This window comes from Panthera tigris, chromosome C1, assembly GCF_018350195.1.
Source record: "Panthera tigris isolate Pti1 chromosome C1, P.tigris_Pti1_mat1.1, whole genome shotgun sequence".
NCBI lineage: Eukaryota > Metazoa > Chordata > Mammalia > Carnivora > Felidae > Panthera > Panthera tigris.
Genome location: NC_056667.1, coordinates 165,163,529 through 165,186,255, shown reverse-complemented (window position 1 = coordinate 165,186,255; position 22,727 = coordinate 165,163,529). Strand labels below are relative to the sequence as shown.

The 22,727-nt window shown below is 40.1% G+C and overlaps 1 protein-coding gene across 1 annotated transcript in view; it reads left to right on the top strand.

The window, feature by feature from the left end:
• TTN (titin) overlaps positions 1-22,727 on the top strand; it is a 277,250-nt gene that overhangs the window by 203,216 nt on the left and 51,307 nt on the right. Inside the window, 37 exon segments of the mRNA XM_042994799.1 lie at positions 68-364; positions 475-774; positions 862-1,176; positions 1,262-1,410; positions 1,852-2,002; positions 2,092-2,373; positions 4,008-4,310; positions 4,851-5,153; positions 5,255-5,536; positions 5,632-5,931; positions 6,022-6,324; positions 6,416-6,724; positions 6,835-7,116; positions 7,236-7,535; positions 7,622-7,915; positions 8,012-10,978; positions 11,516-11,836; positions 11,937-12,221; positions 12,310-12,609; positions 12,902-13,204; positions 13,459-13,734; positions 13,841-14,140; positions 14,230-14,532; positions 14,704-15,003; positions 15,705-15,992; positions 16,368-16,664; positions 16,754-17,056; positions 17,155-17,460; positions 18,527-18,814; positions 18,911-19,201; positions 19,292-19,579; positions 19,740-20,327; positions 20,418-20,522; positions 20,980-21,177; positions 21,282-21,578; positions 21,668-22,255; positions 22,347-22,649. Of these exon segments, the coding sequence (XP_042850733.1) occupies positions 68-364; positions 475-774; positions 862-1,176; positions 1,262-1,410; positions 1,852-2,002; positions 2,092-2,373; positions 4,008-4,310; positions 4,851-5,153; positions 5,255-5,536; positions 5,632-5,931; positions 6,022-6,324; positions 6,416-6,724; positions 6,835-7,116; positions 7,236-7,535; positions 7,622-7,915; positions 8,012-10,978; positions 11,516-11,836; positions 11,937-12,221; positions 12,310-12,609; positions 12,902-13,204; positions 13,459-13,734; positions 13,841-14,140; positions 14,230-14,532; positions 14,704-15,003; positions 15,705-15,992; positions 16,368-16,664; positions 16,754-17,056; positions 17,155-17,460; positions 18,527-18,814; positions 18,911-19,201; positions 19,292-19,579; positions 19,740-20,327; positions 20,418-20,522; positions 20,980-21,177; positions 21,282-21,578; positions 21,668-22,255; positions 22,347-22,649 (13,665 nt within the window).

Genomic DNA, 22,727 nt, shown 5'->3' with positions numbered 1-22,727 from the left:
GCACTGTAAATTCTACTTCTGGTCCCTAATGACCACCTTTTTTTTTTTTTTCTTTTAAATCATCTAGGCCCACCATCAATTGATCTAAAAGAATTCATGGAGGTTGAAGAAGGAACAGATGTTAACATTGTAGCCAAAATTAAAGGTGTGCCATTCCCGACACTAACCTGGTTTAAAGCTCCTCCAAGGAAGCCTGATAAGAAAGAACCTGTTCTCTATGACACCCATGTCAACAAACTGGTAGTGGATGATACTTGCACCTTAGTTATTCCACAGTCTCGAAGGAGTGACACTGGCTTATATACCATCACAGCTGTGAATAATCTGGGAACAGCATCAAAGGAGATGAGACTGAATGTGCTTGGTAATGTTTTCCTGGCTTTATTAAAACTATGTTTTTCTGTTCCTAAATACACTATTTGGCTTTAAAATCATTCTTCTAATATTTTTTTTTCCTTTTTTAAACCATTTTAGGTCGTCCTGGCCCTCCAGTGGGACCAATAAAGTTTGAATCTATTTCAGCAGATCAAATGACATTATCTTGGCTTCCACCTTTGGATGATGGGGGGTCTAAGATTACAAACTATGTAATTGAGAAGAGAGAAGCTAACAGGAAGACATGGGTGCATGTCTCCAGTGAACCTAAAGAGTGCATGTACACAATTCCCAAATTGCTAGAAGGCCACGAATATGTATTCCGAATCATGGCCCAGAATAAATTCGGCATTGGGGAGCCTCTTGACAGTGAACCTGAAACAGCAAGAAACCTCTTCTGTAAGTAGAACATATTTGCTATACAAAATCACTCTTACCTGTTGTTTTTCATGGTTTCTTATAGATCAATGTGATTTTTGTTCTTAGCTGTCCCTGGAGCACCAGATAAACCAACAGTTAGCAGCGTGACTCGCAACTCCATGACTGTCAATTGGGAAGAGCCAGAGTATGATGGAGGCTCTCCTGTGACAGGATATTGGCTAGAAATGAAAGACACCACTTCGAAGAGATGGAAGAGAGTTAACCGAGATCCTATCAAAGCCATGACTTTGGGTGTTTCTTATAAAGTAACTGGTCTTATTGAAGGTTCTGATTATCAATTCCGTGTGTATGCAATCAATGCTGCCGGTGTGGGTCCACCAAGTCTGCCATCAGACCCAGTCACTGCCAGAGATCCAATTGGTAAGCCTTGAAACCATTCCTCCCCCCACCCCCTCACAGTGCCATGGAAAAGGCAAGAATACTGATGTATACTGGTTCTTTCCAGCCCCTCCTGGTCCTCCACTTCCCAAAGTCACAGACTGGACTAAATCCTCTGTCGATTTGGAGTGGTCTCCTCCACTAAAAGATGGTGGGTCTAAAGTAACTGGATACATCGTTGAATATAAAGAAGAAGGAAAAGAAGAATGGGAGCAGGTACTTAACACTTGGAATTATGGAAATATAAATAAACTGAAAATGTAGCAGTTATCCTCAATCCCATTAATCCCATTGTATTTTTTATTAAGAAATCAGAGAAATAACAATTATAAAATAACATAATTACAAATAATCCAAACATCTGTTATGTCAAAAATCTGATCAAAGGTTAAGTTATATTATCATTAATTTCTCTTTTGGCTATAAATTCTAAAACGGTGGAAAAAATTAAGAGTACATTTTTCAATCATTTGGCATAATATTAAAACACAATTCCTGGAAAGACATTTCAGTCAGCATTTACCTATAATATCTGATCCCCAATACATAAACTAGCAACAATTTTCCCAGACTAGTTAAATATGCTGTTGGCTATGCTTTAGAAAGCCATTAAAATAAGAAGCTACAAAGAACTGAACGCTTGTGATCCTTCCCCAGGGTAAAGACAAAGAAGTGAGAGGAACAAAGCTTGTTGTGACAGGGTTAAAAGAAGGAGCTTTCTACAAATTCAGAGTTAGAGCAGTCAACATTGCCGGCATTGGAGAACCTGGAGAAGTCACAGATATCATCGAAATGAAGGACAGAATTGGTAATTATTCATACTTCTATTATTTTATCAATATTTGTGTTTTGTATTGGAAATGAAAACCATATTTGTAATTTTCAATTGTGTTCCAGTGTTGCCTGACCTTCAGCTAGATGCCAGTGTCAGAGACAGAATTGTGGTCCATGCTGGAGGGGTGATCCGGATCATCGCGTATGTGTCTGGAAAACCTCCTCCAACTGTCACCTGGAACATGAATGAAAGAGCATTACCTCAAGAAGCTACCATTGAGACCACAGCCATCAGCTCATCCATGGTCATCAAGAATTGCCAGAGGAGTCACCAAGGTGTCTATTCTCTTCTTGCCAAAAATGCAGGTGGAGAAAGAAAGAAGACCATTATCGTTGATGTATTAGGTAAATACTTTGAATTTGTCCATGCAGTTTTTAAAAATAACATCTTTACTTCAACTACAATAAGACTATGTAATAATAAAACTGTTACATATACTTTGGAAACTTAAAAAATTACCAACAATCCCATTGACCGCTATTTGCATTTTTTAAAATTACTTTTTTAACGTTTATTTATTTTTGAGAGATGGAGCTACCGAGCATGAGCGGGGGAGGGGCACAGAGAGAGAGAGAGAGAGAGTGTCAGAATCCGAAGCAGGCTCTGGGCTCTGAACTGTTAGCACAGAGCCCAATGCAGGGCTCAAACCCAAGAACTATGAGATCATGACCTGAGCTGAAGTCGGACGCTCACCCGACTGAGCCACCCAAGTGCCCTGACCACTATTAGCATTTAAAAAAATTTCCTCTTTGCTTTTTTATCCTATACATATTTTATATTGTTATACTTCTATAAACAGTTTTATATGTTACCTTTTTATATAACATTAAAAAGTTATGTTTTTATATTATATAAAAACAAAGTTTTTTATAACAAAGTTTTATGTTTTGCCTTGTTACGTAACATGCCACCATAAGCATTTATGTTTTATATAGTTTTCACAAAAGAAACTTTCCTGCCAGTGTACATGAATATCTAACAAAGATTGATCAATTTCTTATCATGAGAGTGTATCCTTATTTGCTAATTATCTTAATAAAGCAAACATCTGTGAAAGGTTTCATATTCTAATTGAAAAGCATCATTTTTGGTTATCAATATTGCACTTCTAGTCACTAAATATAGAGGTGAATTCTACAAGGCTTTTTCATGCCTCTTGTTGGCTGCTTTATTGTAGTGATTTGCTCAGAAAGCAAAGTTCTCCCACTCAGATTTCTCTCTCAGCATGTCTCTAACACAACCATACCCCAAACAGTGAGTTTTTATGTGAGAATAACTGGTTCTCTGTTGAACATAATTAATGTTATGTAAACATGTTACATTTTCATTAATGATAATGGCATAAGGAAAAAGATCTCATTGACCAATAGTCCTATAAGCTTTTGGGTTAGTTTCAAGCTCCTAAACACCTTTTACTTTAACTTGAGAAGTGGTACCTTTTCAGATTAAATTCTAACCCTCTCAAAAGTCATTCTGAGATTTGGGGACTCCTGTGCTGCTTTCTGATTTTTTAGTCATCTAGAAAAAGTTCTCTTTCCCTTTCCCCTCTGGAGAGTTAAACTAGACACAAAAAGTAGCCAGCCATGCCACCCCTCACCCCTCTCCTGTCTCCTTCTGTGCATTCTCCTTCCGGCAGCTCTTCCTATCTGACTTACAAATTAAACATATATATATATATATATATATATATATATATATATATATTTAAATACATATTTAAATATACATATTTATATTACACACATTACTATTCCTTCAGCTCCTGCTAAAACAGTGGCAAACAGTAACTGTTACCTATTTCATTTTAAAATATGGCTGAATATAGATATCATGGGGAGGAAAAAAAATCAATAGACAAAATCTCATTTTCTTCATAAGAAAATGTCTTAGTGTCTCCTTTTTAAAAACAGAGGGTGACAAATATTGAGCCCTGTAGTTCATTGAAGGTTCATTAGAAATCTCTTCCTCTTATTTCCAGATGTGCCAGGTCCTGTTGGAGAACCATTCCGGTCTGACAACCTCACCAATGACTCCTGCAAGCTGACATGGTTTTCTCCGGAAGATGATGGAGGCTGTCCAATCACCAATTACGTCATTGAAAAGCGTGAATCTGACCGCAGAGCATGGACGCCAGTGACGTATACAGTCACCCGGCAAAATGCTACCGTCCAGGGTCTCATTCAGGGCAAAGCCTACTTTTTCCGAGTTGCGGCTGAAAATAGTGTTGGCATAGGCCCATTTACAGAGACACCAACTGCACTTGTCATCAGAGATCCAATCAGTACGTACATCTTAATTTCATTCTCAATCACTTCTTCACTCATTTAATAAAAGAATGCGGTGACAAAATATGTATATAAATGCCAACCATTTTGTTCCTTTGACGAGACTCATTAGGCAAATGCTCAGTATCTGATGTTGGTAGTATTTGAATGTGATTTTGAAAGATTGTGGGAATATATATGATTCTTCAAATCCTTCCATGTATACTACACTAATTTTTTTTTAATTTCCCCCTTAATGGCGTAAATATATTTTCCTAACTCAGAAACTACTAACTCTGGAGAACCTTCTTAAATTATTTGGCCTCAGTGAACCTCTATTTCCTCATCTATGAGAGGAAATTAGACTGTATGGTGTTCTTTTTAACTCTAATGTTAAAAATGAGAGTTTCTCATCTCAGAAGATGAGATGTCTTCTTGTTACTTATCAAAGCAGATAATTTAATATTTAAATGCAACTCTCAAAAAGTATCATCTACTATATTCTACTACATTTTAATGTGGCATTTTTTCACCATAATTCCATATTTTACTTACAGCTGTACCAGAGCGTCCTGAAGACCTGGAAGTCAAAGAAGTTACTAAAGATTCTGTTACTTTGACTTGGAATCCTCCTAAGTATGATGGTGGATCAGAAATTATTAACTATGTCCTAGAAAGCCGTCTCATTGGAACTGAGAAGTTCCACTCAGTTACAAAGGACAACTTGCTTAGCAGAAAATACACCGTTAAAGGCTTAAAAGAAGGTGATACCTATGAGTACCGCGTCAGCGCTGTCAATATTGTTGGACAAGGCAAACCATCATTTTGTACCAAGCCAATCACTTGCAAGGATGACCTGGGTATGTGTTCTAATTCAATTTATACCTTGAAAACTTGGACATTTACAGATTTACCATAAGAGATCAGTAAAACTGACTTGCATTTCTAATTAAAATTTTAGCTCCTCCGACACTTGACCTTGACTTCAGAGATAAACTCACAATTCGGGTTGGTGAAGCTTTTGCCCTCACTGGCCGTTACTCAGGCAAACCAAAGCCTAAGGTTACTTGGTTCAAAGATGAAGCTGATGTGCTAGAAGATGATCGTACTCACATAAAGACCACTCCGACAACACTTGCCCTAGAGAAGATCAAGGCCAAACGATCAGATTCTGGCAAATACTGTGTGGTTGTGGAGAACAGTACAGGTTCTAGGAAAGGTTTCTGTCAAGTCAATGTTGTTGGTAAGTATAATTTCACAAGAAGAGTAGATATTCTGTCCTTTCCAGAGCAGAAGTGGAAATAACATTTTGTGTTCTGTGTTTGTGTGTTTCTGCAGACCGTCCTGGACCACCAGTAGGACCGGTTATTTTTGATGAGGTGACCAAAGAGTACATGGTTATCTCTTGGAAGCCACCTTTAGATGACGGAGGCAGTGCAATTACCAATTATATTATTGAGAAAAAGGAAGTGGGAAAAGATATTTGGATGCCTGTTATGTCTGCAAGTGCTAAAACGACATGCAAAGTTTCTAAACTTCTTGAAGGAAAAGATTATATTTTCCGGATATATGCTGAAAATCTGTATGGAATAAGTGATCCTCTGGTATCTGATTCGATGAAAGCCAAAGATCGTTTCAGTATGCATTACACTTCTTTTTGGTGATTCAATGTTTGATATTGTTAATAGGAAAAATTAAATTTCTAACACACTCTAATGTTTATTGTAGGGGTTCCTGATGCACCTGACCAGCCAATTGTTACAGAAGTTACCAAAAATTCTGCATTAGTAACCTGGAACAAGCCAAATGATGGAGGAAAGCCCATCACAAACTACATCCTGGAAAAGAGGGAAACTATGTCTAAACGATGGGCTAGAGTTACCAAAGAGCCCATCCATCCATACACTAAATTCAGGGTTCCTGATCTTCTAGAAGGGTGTCAATATGAATTCCGGGTTTCTGCAGAAAACGAAATTGGCATTGGAGAGCCAAGCCCACCATCCAAACCATTCTTTGCTAAAGATCCAATTGGTATAGTATTAAAGCATTCATTCAGCTTTCATATTATCCAACTTCGTTTTCAGCTATATTCTAACTCCTTTTTTTTTCTTTTATTATGTAGCTAAACCAAGTCCACCTATTAATCCTGAAGCAATTGATACAACATGTAATTCAGTTGACCTAACGTGGCAGCCACCACGTCATGATGGTGGGAGCAAGATTCTGGGTTACATTGTTGAGTACCAGAAAGTTGGAGATGAAGAGTGGAAGAGAGCCAACCACACTCCTGAGTCATGTCCTGAAACTAAATATAAAGTCACTGGTCTTCGGGATGGTCAAACCTATAAGTTCAGAGTATTAGCAGTCAATGAAGCTGGTGAATCAGATCCAGCTTATGTTCCCGAGCCAGTGCTAGTAAAAGACAGACTTGGTGAGTAAAATCTTCTCAGCTGTAATAGCAAAGAAGATAGGTGTCTCATTGTATATGCTTCATTGTAAAATACATCAACAAACCTTAAAGTGCTATTCATTTTATCCTAGAACCCCCTGAATTGATTCTTGATGCCAACATGGCAAGAGAACAATACATAAAGGTTGGTGATACTCTAAGACTTAGTGCTGTCATCAAAGGAGTGCCATTCCCAAAAGTAACTTGGAAAAAAGGAGACAGAGAAGCTCCAACTAAAGCAAGAATTGATGTTACTCCAGTTGGTAGCAAGCTTGAAATTCGTAATGCTGCCCATGAAGATGGTGGAATTTATTCTTTAACAGTGGAGAATCCAGCTGGTTCGAAAACTGTCTCAGTAAAAGTGCTCGTATTAGGTAAGAATTTTCATGGTTATATCTTTAATGTGATAACATATTAAAAATAAATTTTAATATATTTTGAGCCTTTATCTGGATTAAGTCACTAATATAACTTCATTACTTAACACTTTCAGATAAGCCGGGGCCACCTAGAGATCTGGAAGTCAGTGAAATTAGGAAAGATTCTTGTTACCTTACTTGGAAGGAACCACTAGATGATGGTGGTTCTGTTATTACAAATTATGTGGTTGAGAGGAGAGATGTTGCCAGTGCCCAGTGGTCACCTCTTTCAACTACATCAAAGAAAAAGAGTCACTTGGCTAAACATCTTAACGAAGGCAATCAGTATCTTTTCCGAGTAGCTGCTGAGAACCAGTATGGACGTGGTCCTTTTGTAGAAACACCTAAACCCATCAAGGCTCTGGATCCTTTACGTAAGTTGCTTTCTCTGGATACAAAAGTTTTGTCTGCCTGTCTTTGAGAATATTATTCATTCATCATAACTTCTTCTTTTGAAAAGATCCCCCAGGGCCACCCAAAAACCTGCACCATGTAGATGTTGACAAGACTGAAGTCTCCCTTGTTTGGAATAAGCCAGATCGTGATGGTGGCTCTCCAATCACTGGATATTTGGTGGAATATCAAGAAGAGGGCACCGAAGACTGGATTAAGTTCAAGACTGTGAAAAACTTAGAGTGTGTTGTTACTGGACTGCAACAAGGGAAGACCTATAGATTCCGTGTAAAGGCTGAAAATATTGTGGGTCTTAGTCTCCCTGACACAACTATCCCAATAGAATGTCAAGAAAAACTAGGTAATTTTTGGACTGGCATTATTAATTTTTTAATTCATACTGTGAATATTCATATTGTGAAAATCAAAATCTAATTTTCTCATGTTTACTTTTCAGTGCCTCCATCTGTGGAGCTGGATGTGAAGTTAATTGAAGGTCTCGTGGTAAAAGCTGGAACTACAGTCAGATTCCCTGCTATTATAAGAGGTGTACCCATTCCCACTGCAAAGTGGACAACCGACGGGAGTGAGATTAAAACAGATGAACACTACACAGTTGAAACTGACAGCTTCTCGTCAGTACTTACCATTAAGAACTGCTTAAGGAGAGACACTGGGGAATATCAAATCACAGTTTCCAATGCAGCTGGCAGCAAAACAGTAGCTGCACATCTTACTGTTCTTGATGTGCCTGGTCCACCAACAGGTCCTATTAATATTCTGGATGTTACTCCTGAACATATGACTATCTCATGGCAGCCACCTAAGGATGATGGAGGAAGCCCCGTGATAAATTATATTGTTGAGAAACAAGATACAAGGAAAGACACATGGGGTGTTGTTTCATCAGGAAGCAGTAAGACAAAGCTGAAAATCCCACATCTGCAAAAGGGCTGTGAATATATTTTCCGAGTCAGAGCAGAGAATAAGATGGGTGTTGGTCCTCCCCTTGACTCCACACCTACTGTTGCTAAACATAAGTTTAGTCCTCCATCTCCTCCTGGTAAACCAGTGGTTACTGACATTACTGAAAGTGGTGCAATGGTGTCTTGGACTCTGCCAAAATCTGACGGTGGCAGTCCAATAACCGGTTACTATGTGGAACGTCGAGAAATAACTGGCAAATGGGTGAGAGTCAACAAAACACCTATAGCTGACCTGAAGTTTAGAGTGTCTGGACTCTATGAGGGAAATACCTATGAGTTTAGAGTTTTTGCTGAAAATCTTGCAGGATTAAGCAATCCATCCCCAAGTTCTGACCCAATAAAAGCTTGCCGGCCCATCAAACCACCTGGACCACCTATTAATCCTAAACTGAAAGACAAGACCAAAGAAACAGCTGAGTTGGTGTGGACAAAGCCCCTCAGTGATGGTGGTAGTCCCATTCTAGGCTATGTAGTAGAATGTCAGAAAGCTGGTACAACACAGTGGACCAGGATTAATAAAGATGAGCTCATTAGGCAATGTGCCTTTAGGGTACCTGGACTAATTGAAGGAAATGAGTACAGATTCCGTATAAAGGCAGCTAATATTGTGGGAGAGGGAGAGCCAAGAGAACTAGCAGAATCTGTGATTGCAAAAGACATCCTTAATCCTCCAGAAGTAGAACTTGATGTTACCTGTCGTGATATTATTACCGTTAGAGTGGGCCAAACTATTCGCATTCTTGCTCGAGTCAGAGGCAGACCTGATCCAGACATAACTTGGTCCAAGGAAGGCAAAGTATTGGTCCGAGAAAAGCGGGTTGACATAATTCATGATCTACCTCGTGTTGAGTTACAAATTAAAGAAGCTATTAGAGCTGATCATGGCAAGTATATCATCTCAGCTAAGAATAGCAGTGGGCATGCCCAAGGTTCTGCCATCGTTAATGTTCTTGACAGACCTGGGCCTTGCCAGAACTTAAAGGTTAGCAATGTAAGCAAAGAGAACTGTACACTTTCTTGGGAAAACCCACTAGATAATGGTGGCTCAGAAATAACAAATTTCATAGTGGAATATCGGAAACCAAACCAGAAAGGCTGGTCAATTGTTGCTTCAGATGTCACTAAGCGATTAATTAAGGCCAACCTTTTAGCAAACAATGAATACTATTTCCGAGTTTGTGCAGAGAATAAAGTAGGTGTTGGACCAACCATTGAAACCAAAACTCCAATTCTGGCTATTAACCCTATTGATAGACCAGGTGAGCCTGAAAACCTTCACATTGCAGATAAAGGAAAGACATTTGTCTATCTCAAGTGGCGACGGCCTGATTATGATGGTGGCAGCCCGAATCTATCCTATCATGTTGAGAGGAGGCTGAAGGGCTCTGATGACTGGGAAAGAGTGCATAAAGGAAGCATTAAAGAAACCCAATACATGGTTGATAAATGTGTTGAGAACCAGATTTATGAGTTCAGGGTACAAACAAAGAATGAAGGTGGGGAAAGTGACTGGGTAAAGACAGAGGAAGTTGTTGTGAAGGAAGACTTACAGAAACCAGTGCTTGATCTGAAATTGAGTGGTGTGCTAACAGTCAAAGCAGGGGAAACCATTAGACTTGAAGCAGGTGTGAGAGGCAAACCATTCCCAGAAGTTTTATGGACCAAGGACAAAGATGCTACAGACTTAACAAGATCACCAAGGGTCAAAATTGATACAAGTGCTGATTCATCCAAATTTTCTCTTTCTAAAGCAAGGCGAAGTGATGGTGGGAAATACGTAGTTACAGCAACTAACACAGCTGGCAGTTTTGTGGCCTATGCCACCGTCAATGTTTTAGATAAGCCTGGTCCTGTAAGAAATCTGAAAATTGCTGATGTGTCCAGTGATCGGTGTACTATTCACTGGGATCCACCAGAGGATGATGGTGGCTGTGAAATCCAAAATTACATTCTAGAAAAATGTGAGAGCAAGCGAATGGTTTGGTCTACCTATTCTGCTAATGTCTTAACACCCGGTATGACAGTAACACGTCTCATAGAAGGAAATGAATATATTTTCAGAGTCCGTGCAGAAAATAAAATAGGCACAGGGCCTCCAACAGAAAGTAAACCAGTCATTGCAAAAACCAAATATGATAGACCTGGTCGCCCAGATCCCCCAGAAGTCACCAAAGTAAGCAAAGAAGAGATGACTGTGGTCTGGAATCCACCTGAATACGATGGTGGAAAATCCATCACAGGATACTTTTTGGAGAAAAAGGAAAGACATTCAGCACGATGGGTCCCTGTTAACAAGAGTGCAATCCCTGAAAGACGTCTCAAAGTACAGAATCTCCTCCCAGGACATGAATATCAGTTCCGTGTCAAGGCAGAAAATGAAATTGGAATTGGAGAACCAAGCTTGCCCTCAAGGCCAGTGGTGGCAAAAGACCCCATAGGTATGATGTTCTTGCTTTTTCTGATAGTACACAAATTTTTTTTAATGTTCATAATTTTTGAGAGGGGGTGGATGGTGGAGGAGAGAGAGAGTGTGTATGCAGGTGGGGTAGGGGCAGAGAGAGAGAGGGAGACAGAGGATCCAAAGCAGGCTCTGTGCTGACAGCAGAGAGCCCGATGTGGGGCTCAAACTCAGGAACCACAAGATCAGGACCTGAGCTGAATCAGACGCTTAATCAGCTAAGCCACCCAGGTGCCCCTATGCCAGTTCTTAATCTCAAGCACAGAGCTGTTAGATAAATAAATTAAATCCATGACATCCAAACTTCATTTTAGCCAGTATTTTTCCAAATCACCTAACATGTACAAACAATGGTAGATTCTAATTTTATGAAGGAAAAAGAGGACTCCATGTCTGAGAAATTGAGCCCTCCATCTTTGACGAACTGAGAATGGACTGTAGAAAATGACACATTAGAGCGGGATCACTCGTAGTCATTAACAATGTGTGAATTCATTGTTATGCAATTCATTTTCAGAGCCACCTGGTCCACCAACCAACCTCAAAGTGGTTGATACAACCAGAAACTCCATAACTCTTGGGTGGGGAAAGCCAGTATATGATGGTGGCGCACCGATAATTGGATATGTTGTGGAAATGAGACCAAAAAGAGTAGACATGTCACCTGACGAAGGCTGGAAAAGGTGCAATGCTGCGGCACAACTTGTTCGCAGGGAGTTCACTGTCACCAGCTTGGATGAAAACCAGGAATATGAGTTCAGGGTGTGCGCCCAAAACCAAGCTGGCATTGGGCGCCCCGCAGAACTGAAGGATGCTATTAAACCTAAAGAAATCCTGGGTGAGGCCCTATTTTATCATGTGACTCATCCTTTCTGCGCTTCTCACATAATTTCCCCACATTCTGAAAAGTCAGCTAATGGCTTTCATGTCATTTGCAGAACCTCCGGAGATTGAATTGGATGCCAGCATGAGAAAACTGGTCACAGTGAGAGCAGGGTGCCCTATTCGACTCTTTGCCATAGTGAGAGGACGACCAGCCCCTAAAGTCACTTGGCGGAGAGTGGGTATTGATAACGTGGTCAGAAAAGGACAAGTCGATCTGGTTGACACTATGGCTTTCCTTGTCATTCCCAATTCTACCCGTGATGACTCAGGAAAATATTCCTTGACGCTTGTGAACCCAGCAGGAGAAAAGGCCGTGTATGTGAATGTCAGAGTATTAGGTGGGTTACTGACAAGCTCCTTCTTCCCCTTCAGAGTAAGTAGAAGCCTGAGGAGACACAGTGTATCTGAATTTGTGGTTTGTTACAGATACTCCTGGACCTGTGTCTGATTTAAAAGTTTCAGATGTCACGAAAACATCATGCCACATTTCCTGGGCCCCTCCTGAGAATGATGGTGGGAGCCAAGTGACACATTATATTGTGGAGAAACGTGAGGCAGATAGAAAGACGTGGTCAACAGTCACCCCAGAAGTTAAGAAAACAAGCTTCCAAGTCACCAATCTTGTCCCTGGCAATGAGTACTTCTTCAGAGTAACTGCTGTCAATGAGTACGGCCCCGGTGTGCCTGCAGACGTCCCCAAACCAGTGCTAGCATCAGATCCTCTAAGTAAGTAATTTCTTTTTGCCTCCTTTTAGCTCTGGTCTCCTACTTTAGCAAGGTTGAGGTCCCAAGCACTGAAAGGGCTTTCATTTGTAGGAACACAAACAGTACAAACAACTATCTAACTCATTAAAGACATTTTGAATCTGCCCCGTCTTGCAGTATTCACTTTCAACATACTGTACTATAGTTCCCGTATGCTTCAAAGCAAGTGGCATACTCAAACATGTATAGGTGGTAACACGGGGATTTGATTAGGCTACCTGGACAGTTTTTCTAAATCGCACTTCTCTTCCAGGTGAGCCTGATCCCCCAAGGAAACTAGAAGTTACTGAAATGACGAAGAACAGTGCTACATTAGCCTGGCTACCTCCCCTGCGTGATGGAGGTGCTAAAATTGATGGCTACATCATTAGTTACAGGGAAGAGGAGCAGCCTGCAGATCGCTGGACAGAGTACTCAGTGGTAAAAGATCTCAGCCTTGTTGTCACTGGCCTAAAGGAAGGAAAGAAGTATAAATTTAGAGTAGTGGCCAGAAATGCTGTTGGAGTCAGTCTGCCAAGAGAAGCTGAAGGAGTATATGAGGCCAAAGAACAGCTGTGTAAGTAGTCATTGTCTCATTTCATCATGTGACAAAAGTTGATTAGAATTTCCTTTGGACATCCAGACTTGTCCCTAATATTTTCTCGTCGATTCAATCTTATTCTTTTAAAAAAAATATTAGCTGTAAAGCAGACATTAATTTGAACCCATTAATGGGTTGCAACCCACAATTTGAGAAATACTAGTGTGGTTGCCCCACCAGAGGAAATTTAACCTCCCTGCAAGGTTAATGAATTTTTATTCTACTTTTAGTGCCTCCAAAGATCCTTATGCCAGAGCAAATTACTATTAAAGCTGGGAAGAAACTCCGAGTTGAAGCCCATGTGTATGGAAAGCCTCATCCAATCTGTAAGTGGAAAAAAGGAGAAGATGAAGTCGTCACATCCAGCCACCTGGCAGTGCATAAAGCGGACAGTTCTTCCATCCTGATCATAAAAGATGTGACTAGGAAAGACAGTGGCTACTACAGCCTCACTGCAGAAAACAGTTCTGGGACAGACACTCAAAAAATCAAAGTTATCGTCATGGGTAGGTCAAGCATTAGACACATGGCTATCTGAATATGAAAATCGGCAACATTTTTTTCCTATCAAATCCCTGTTCTTATACATTTCTTTCCTCTTGGTCTGTGCAGATGCTCCGGGGCCCCCTCAGCCTCCGTTTGACATTACTGACATAGACGCTGATGCTTGCTCCCTCTCATGGCACATCCCTCTGGAGGATGGAGGCAGTAACATCACCAATTACATAGTGGAGAAATGTGATGTGAGCCGAGGTGATTGGGTGACAGCTCTAGCTTCGGTGACAAAAACTTCCTGCAGAGTTGGAAAACTGATCCCAGGCCAGGAGTATATCTTCCGGGTCCGTGCAGAAAATCGATTCGGCATTTCAGAGCCTCTGCCATCTCCAAAGATGCTGGCTAAGTTCCCATTTGGTACGTTTCTTTCAGGAAGAAAAAAATTATTTTCTTTCTAGTCTCTTACCTAAGATAAAGACTGACATTTCCCTTGTCTTCATCTCCAGATGTTCCTAGTGAACCAAAGAATGCACGAGTCACTAAAGTCAACAAAGACTGCATATTTGTGGCATGGGACAGACCAGACAGTGATGGAGGAAGTCCCATTACTGGTTATCTGATTGAACGCAAAGAAAGAAACAGTTTGCTCTGGGTAAAAGCTAATGATACTCCTGTCCGGTCAACTGAATATCCTTGTGCTGGCCTTGTAGAAGGTCTTGAGTATTCATTCAGAATCTATGCACTAAACAAAGCTGGATCCAGTCCACCCAGCAAACCAACAGAATATGTAACTGCAAGAATGCCAATTGGTGAGTAATTTTTTGTTAGTATTATGGGAATATATTTAAACCTTGGCGTCTCTGAAGATTACTACTTCTATTCGGAAATATTCTCAACATTTCTGGGTGATAATGAGAAATACGGAAGTTTACAACTTCTGCAATTACGATACATGCTGAGAATACCTCTTTTGGTTTTAGATCCTCCTGGAAAGCCTGAAGTTATTGATGTTTCCAAGAGTACTGTGTCCCTCATCTGGGCTCGTCCAAAGCATGATGGAGGCAGCAAAATTATTGGCTATTTTGTAGAAGCTTGCAAACTGCCTGGTGATAAGTGGGTACGGTGCAATACTACACCACACCAGATTCCCCAGGAAGAGTACACAGCCACTGGCTTAGAAGAGAATGCTCAGTATCAGTTTAGAGCAATTGCCAAGACCGCAGTGAACATTAGCCAGCCCTCTGAACCTTCTGATCCAGTGACCATCCAGGCAGAAAATGGTAAGATTCTGTTCAGTATTATATATGCAAAGGTGGAAAGTACTCGTAATGTATATTTCTCCTAATAAAAAACTAAATCTACATCATGAGGGAAAAAAACCCAAGTAAAATGATAGGTACTTTGTATACAGACAACTAAAAATTATGATTATGGAGAATCTTCATAGCATGTTAAACTCAAAAACCAGATACAAGGGGTGCCTGTGTGGCTCAGTCTGTTGAGCTTCCAATTTCGGCTCAGGTCATGATCTCGCAGTTTGTGGGTTTGAGCCCCGCATCGGGCTCTGTGCAGACAGCTTGGAGCCTGGAGCCTGCTTCAGATTTCTGTGTCTCCCTCTCCCTCTGCCCCTCCCTGGCTTACACTCTGTCTCTGTCTCCCTCTCAAAAATAAACATTAAAAACAAAATACAAAATTGTAAAGACCATATCATTTCAACCATCATAGGCACAGAGGGACAAGGAAATGCCACCAAATGATAACAGTGAAAACTGAAAGATTTTGAAACCATGGAAGATACTCATCTCTTTATATTTTCAGCATTATCAAACTTCTACATTAAACCTATATTCTTCTATAATGAATATTACTTCTAAAAATCTCATCTTGAAAGAGACCGAGCATATGAATTTTCTACTTGTATTAATAAAAATGATATAATATACCTTTTCTTATATTAAATCCTTATCTTATTTCTTTCCAGTTCCTCCCAGGATAGACCTAAGCGTGGCTATGAAATCTTTGCTTACCGTGAAAGCCGGAACTAATGTTTGCCTGGATGCTACTGTTTTTGGTAAACCAATGCCAACAGTGTCTTGGAAGAAGGAAGGCACGCTGCTGAAACCAGCAGAAGGCATAAAGATGGCCATGAAGCGGAACCACTGCACACTGGAGCTGTTCAGTGTGAACCGAAAGGACTCAGGAGACTATACCATTACTGCCGAAAATTCGAGTGGTTCCAAATCAGCCACCATTAAGCTTCAAGTGTTAGGTACCTAAGTGCTTATTTAGAATCTCATATTTTACTTTGATTAATGTGATATCATAGAATTTACAAAATCATATGTGAGAAAAGATACATATCCCGATGTATCTTTTATAACCAGAGAATTAGTCTCATCACAGGGCAATGGCATTTTAGAGCTGAAAAGAGCATTAGAAGTCATATATTCCAGTTACATATTTTACACATAAGGAAATTAAGATTTTGAAAAATTACAGACCTTCCAAGGTCATACAGGAAGTTAATGACAATATAAAGACTGCATCCAGGTGTCCAGACCTCCAATCTACTCATTCCCCATTTTACATGTTAGTGTAAAAGTAAGTGTTAGTAAGACTTCACTTGTCTTTCTTGTTCTTTCAGATAAGCCAGGTCCTCCAGCATCTGTTAAAATCAACAAAATGTATTCAGATCGCGCAATGCTTTCTTGGGAACCGCCTCTTGAAGATGGAGGCTCAGAAATCACCAACTATATTGTTGACAAACGTGAAACGAGCAGACCCAACTGGGCACAGGTTTCTGCCACTGTGCCCATCACTAGCTGCAGCGTGGAGAAACTTATAGAGGGCCATGAATATCAGTTCCGAATTTGTGCAGAGAATAAATATGGAGTGGGCGATCCAATCTTCACCGAACCAGCAATTGCCAAAAACCCATACAGTAAGAACATTTTCTTTTAGTTTTTCATTTTACTTTTTAAACATTTACCTTTTAGACTGCCACATTAACTTTTCAATCAATCTCTGCAGATCCACCCGGGCGCTGTGATCCTCCTGTTATTAGCAACATAACCAAAGATCACATGACAGTAAGCTGGAAACCACCAGCAGATGATGGTGGCTCACCCATCACTGGCTATTTGCTTGAAAAGAGAGAAACCCAGGCAGTTAACTGGACTAAGGTCAACAGAAAACCTGTAATAGAAAGAACAATAAAAGCAACAGGTCTCCAAGAAGGCACTGAATATGAGTTCCGAGTTACAGCTATAAATAAGGCTGGACCAGGCAAACCCAGTGATGCATCCAAAGCTGCTTATGCCCAGGACCCTCTGTGTAAGTTCTCATGAAAGAGTCCCGTATCTTAGGTTATAATCAGCACTGAACAACCAGGAATGAGGTTTTAATGAACATTTTCTATTATTTATCCTCAGATCCTCCTGGCCCACCAGCTTTTCCTAAAGTATATGATACAACCCGTAGCTCTGTGAGTCTATCTTGGGGCAAGCCAGCCTATGACGGTGGTAGCCCTATCATTGGTTACCTTGTTGAAGTAAAACGAGCTGACTCTGATAACTGGGTGAGGTGCAATTTACCACAGAAGCTACAGAAAACCCGCTTTGAGGTTACCGGCCTAATGGAGAACACAGAATATCAGTTCCGTGTGTATGCTGTTAATAAGATTGGATACAGTGACCCCAGTGATGTGCCAGACAAACACTGTCCCAAGGACATCTTAAGTAAGTATTACCAGGAGAAATACATAGAGTTTTTCTCATCAGTCATATTATAAAATGCAGTACAGAACTCCCTTATGTAGATTTGTTTTTAGAAGCATTAGAGTTGATATCTTTAGGACTACATCGTAGGAGAGGTGTGTTGGTACTTTATGGTATCATATACAGATCAAATGGAATGCAAGCTCATCTGTGGTTTTGAAAACCTTTTCATATTTATGTGAGAATTAATGTCTTCAAAAGAATATGGAATATAGGAATTTTATTCTGAAAATAGATTTTTTTAACTAAGTAGTGAGCTATTTATCATTCTAAAAGTTTTTTCTCTTCTAATCCACCTGTCTTCATAAGTATGTAATCATAGCCTCTCCATCCTAATTTCCCTTCTTACCATTTCTTCTATTCACTTATTCCCCATAACCATTTCTCCCTTTATTTTAAATTACTTGGTATTATACTTCACCCCCAATGTACTTTTCTTCCCATGATGAAATAAAGACAGAGTATACAGCAGAGAGCCTTCACTGAATATAGATGAGAAAAACAAGAATGGAAGAGAGCCAAGAATCAATTATCTACATTTAATATAGAGAGAGTTTGAGAATATGGAAGGTTCATGAGAAGAGAAAGTACAGGTTCTCCAGGAAAAACTTGATTTAGCCTACAGGATATTAGAATATAGAAAGATCAACAATAACTATAGAGTACTGAAATAGTTGATAAAAGTTTTGAGGATTTTTTAAAGACCAAGAAATCAGGGGTGCCTGGGTGGCTCAGTCAGTTAAGCATCCGACTTTGGCTCAGGTCATGATCTCACGGTCCGTGAGTTCAAGCCCTGCGTCGGGCTCTGTGCTGACAGTTCAGAGCCTGGAGCCTGCTTCAGATTCTGCGTCTCCCTCTCTCTCTACCCCTCCCCCATTTGTGCTCTGTCTCTGTCTCAAAAATAAATAAACACTAAAAAAAAAAAAAAAAGACCAAGAAATCAGTTGTGAGAAAGAAACATATTTTAGGAATGATAAGGCTAGTCCTTAGAAATACGTTTGACCATTAAATTATTAACTTTAAACAGTTCCACCTGAGGGAGAACTTGACGCGGATTTGAGGAAAACACTCATATTACGTGCTGGAGTTACAATGAGACTGTATGTACCAGTAAAAGGACGTCCACCTCCAAAGATAACTTGGTCTAAACCAAACGTCAATCTAAGAGAAAGGATTGGACTTGATATAAAGTCAACGGACTTTGACACTTTCTTGCGCTGTGAAAATGTGAACAAATATGATGCAGGAAAATATATCTTGACTCTGGAGAATAGCTGTGGTAAAAAGGAATATACCATTGTAGTGAAAGTGCTTGGTAAGTCTGTTTGAAAAAAAAAAAAAAACATATGCTAAAAATGTAGCTTATGTATTTTTTACATATTCCTTTCTTATATACCCACTCTTTATCCAGATACTCCTGGGCCACCTGTCAATGTGACTGTTAAGGAAATATCCAAAGATTCTGCCTATATTACTTGGGATCCTCCCATTGTTGATGGTGGAAGTCCCATCATAAACTATGTGGTAGAAAAACGTGACGCGGAGAGGAAGTCCTGGTCAACAGTGACAACTGAGTGCTCAAAAACAAGCTTCAGAGTATCTAACTTGGAAGAGGGAAAATCCTACTTCTTCAGGGTGTTTGCTGAAAATGAGTATGGCATCGGTGATCCTGGTGAAACACGTGATGCCGTCAAAGCTTCCCGTAAGCATATGAGCGACTTCCCCATCATTTTGAGTGACCTCTTACCATGGTTATCTGCGGCTTAGACTTATCATGTTTTCTTTGCTTTAGAAACCCCTGGACCAGTTGTGGACCTGAAAGTGAGGTCTGTAACCAAGTCATCTTGTAGCATAGGCTGGAAAAAGCCTCACAGTGATGGTGGGAGTCGAATTATCGGATATGTAGTGGATTTCCTGACTGAAGATAATAAGTGGCAACGTGTTATGAAATCATTAAGCTTACAATATTCTGCAAAAGATCTGAGTGAAGGGAAGGAATATACCTTCAGAGTGAGTGCTGAGAATGAAAATGGAGAAGGAACCCCAAGTGAAATCACTGCTGTGGCAAAGGATGATGTTTGTAAGCCATGCATCTTCATTTTCCCTTTATTGTCATCAAAAGTGCATGCTTGAGCCCTACTCACTGGCTTATATAAACACCCTTTACAAATTATAATGATCTGAAAAAATTAATTGCCTGGTCTGAAAAATAACAATAATTTATCTCTGCTGTTTTACAGTGGCTCCGGACCTTGACTTAAAGGATATACCTGACTTGTGCTACTTGGCAAAAGAAAACAGCAACTTCCGTCTTAAGATCCCCATAAAAGGCAAGCCGGTTCCATCTGTATCCTGGAAGAAAGGGGAAGATCCTCTAGCAACTGACACAAGAGTCAGTGTTGAGTCATCTGCCGTTAACACAACTCTTGTGGTATATGATTGCCAAAAATCTGATGCTGGAAAATATACAATCACACTAAAGAATGTTGCTGGCACCAAGGAAGGAACTCTCTCTATAAAAGTTGTTGGCAAGCCTGGCATCCCCACCGGGCCAATCAAATTTGATGAAGTCACAGCAGAAGCCATGACCTTAAAGTGGGGTCCTCCAAAAGATGACGGAGGTTCTGAAATCACCAACTATATCCTAGAGAAGAGAGATTCTGTAAACAACAAGTGGGTGACATGTGCCTCAGCTGTTCAGAAAACTACCTTTAGAGTAACCAGACTTCATGAGGGCATGGAATACACCTTCAGGGTCAGTGCCGAAAATAAATATGGTGTAGGAGAAGGCCTGAAATCAGAGCCAATTGTTGCTAAACATCCATTTGGTAAGTGTCTCAGAGTCAGAAAACACAAAGCAAAACATGTTTTTGAGGAAGTTCCATATTGTAAATCTTGCATTATCTACTTTTTCCTAGATGTGCCTGATGCTCCCCCACCTCCCAATATTGTAGACGTCAGACATGATTCAGTATCTCTAACTTGGACTGACCCCAGGAAAACTGGTGGCTCTCCAATTACAGGTATTTAATTTGCTCTTATCCCACAGCTTGTACATTAATGTTGCTTCCACATCTTCCTCCCTGAAAACAAGCTGAATGTGTGTTCCTTATTTATAGCACTACCTGCATATATAATAATGTTTTTCCTTTCAGTATATTATACATTCATACATTAAGCATTAATTAAGCTAATACTTGATTTCAATGAAAATCTAATAGTTAACAAGAAAAGGCTTTCTTAGTGATATCTATTTTTGTAAGTTAGGATTTTTCAACAGAAGATGCAATAAATACACAGATTCTAAGAGAGAATAGCCCTATGCCCTAGGGTAATAAAAGTGTAGATACCAGCAAGAATGACTGTTTACTCCATATTATGTCCACAAATTAACCATTTGGGCAAAAACATATATTTAAAACACAGGTGACATTCGTATTTTCTACCTGAATTGACAAATTCACTTGGTCTTTTTTGTAGGATATCATATTGAGTTCAAAGAAAGGAACAGCCTTTTGTGGAAGAGAGCTAACAAGACTCCCATTAGGATGAGAGACTTCAAAGTGACTGGATTAACTGAAGGTCTTGAATATGAATTCCGAGTTATGGCAATCAACTTAGCGGGAGTAGGCAAGCCAAGCCTGCCATCAGAGCCAGTTGTGGCACTTGATCCAATTGGTAAGTCACTATACAAAGAAAAGTCTGTGTGTTTTTTCTGCATGAAAACAAAACAAACAAACAAAAAACATCGGTATTTGACTGACTCTTTTGCTTTGTTTTAGATCCTCCTGGCAAACCTGAGGTTATTAATGTAACAAGGAATTCGGTGACCCTCATCTGGACTGAACCCAAATATGATGGTGGTCATAAGTTGACTGGCTATATAGTGGAGAAGCGGGATCTACCTTCTAAATCTTGGACGAAAGCCAACCATGTTAATGTCCCAGATTGTGCCTTTACCGTAACTGACCTTGTTGAAGGTGGGAAATATGAATTCAGAGTTAGAGCGAAGAATACAGCAGGTGCTATCAGTGCCCCATCAGAAAGTACAGGAACCATTATTTGCAAGGATGAATATGGTAGGTGTATTTTACCTTTTATACATATAAAAAATGGCAAATCAAGCTGCCTTCCTTTTTTGATTAAAATGTATTTTTTTTCTTTGCAGAGGCACCAACCATCGTCCTTGATCCCACAATAAAAGATGGGCTAACAATTAAAGCAGGAGATACCATTGTTTTGAGTGCCATTAGCATTCTTGGCAAGCCCCTTCCAAAGTCAAATTGGTCTAGGGCCGGAAAAGACATTAGACCATCAGATATCGTTCAGATATCTTCGACTCCAACATCTTCCATGCTTACTGTCAAGTACGCCACTAGAAAAGATGCTGGTGAATATACCATTACTGCTACCAATCCTTTTGGCACAAAGGAAGAACATGTGAAGGTAACAGTCCTCGATGTACCTGGCCCCCCAGGTCCCATTGAAATCAGTAATGTTTCTGCTGAAAAAGCAACACTTACGTGGACGCCTCCATTGGAAGATGGTGGCTCACCAATTAAGTCCTATGTTCTTGAAAAGAGAGAGACCAGCCGACTTTTGTGGACAGTGGTTGCTGAAGATATTCAGTCTTGCAGGCATGTGGCAACCAAACTTATCCAAGGAAATGAGTACGTCTTCCGGGTCTCAGCTGTAAACCAGTATGGGAAAGGAGAACCTGTACAGTCTGAACCTGTCAAAATGGTAGACAGATTTGGTATGTAGAGCATATAAGACACCTGACCTGTTAACATTTGTAGCACAGTTTGTGAAATCATGGATTTCTCATAAATTTACTTTCTTTTCAGGTCCCCCTGGCCCTCCTGGAAAACCAGAGGTTTCAAATGTCACTAAAAACACTGCCACTGTCAGCTGGAAAAGACCAGCTGATGATGGTGGTAGTGAAATCACAGGATATCACATTGAAAGGAGAGAAAAGAAAGGCTTGCGATGGGTGAGAGCAACAAAGATGCCAGTTTCGGATCTCAGATGCAAAGTAACAGGACTGCAAGAAGGAAATACCTACGAATTCCGTGTCAGTGCAGAAAACAAAGCAGGAATTGGTCCACCTAGTGATGCTTCAAATCCTGTTCTAATGAAAGATGTAGCATGTTAGTATTTATTTTTTTTCAACATCACTCATGTGGGAGTACCAATATTTCATAGAAGTTATCCAAAAGCTAAACTCT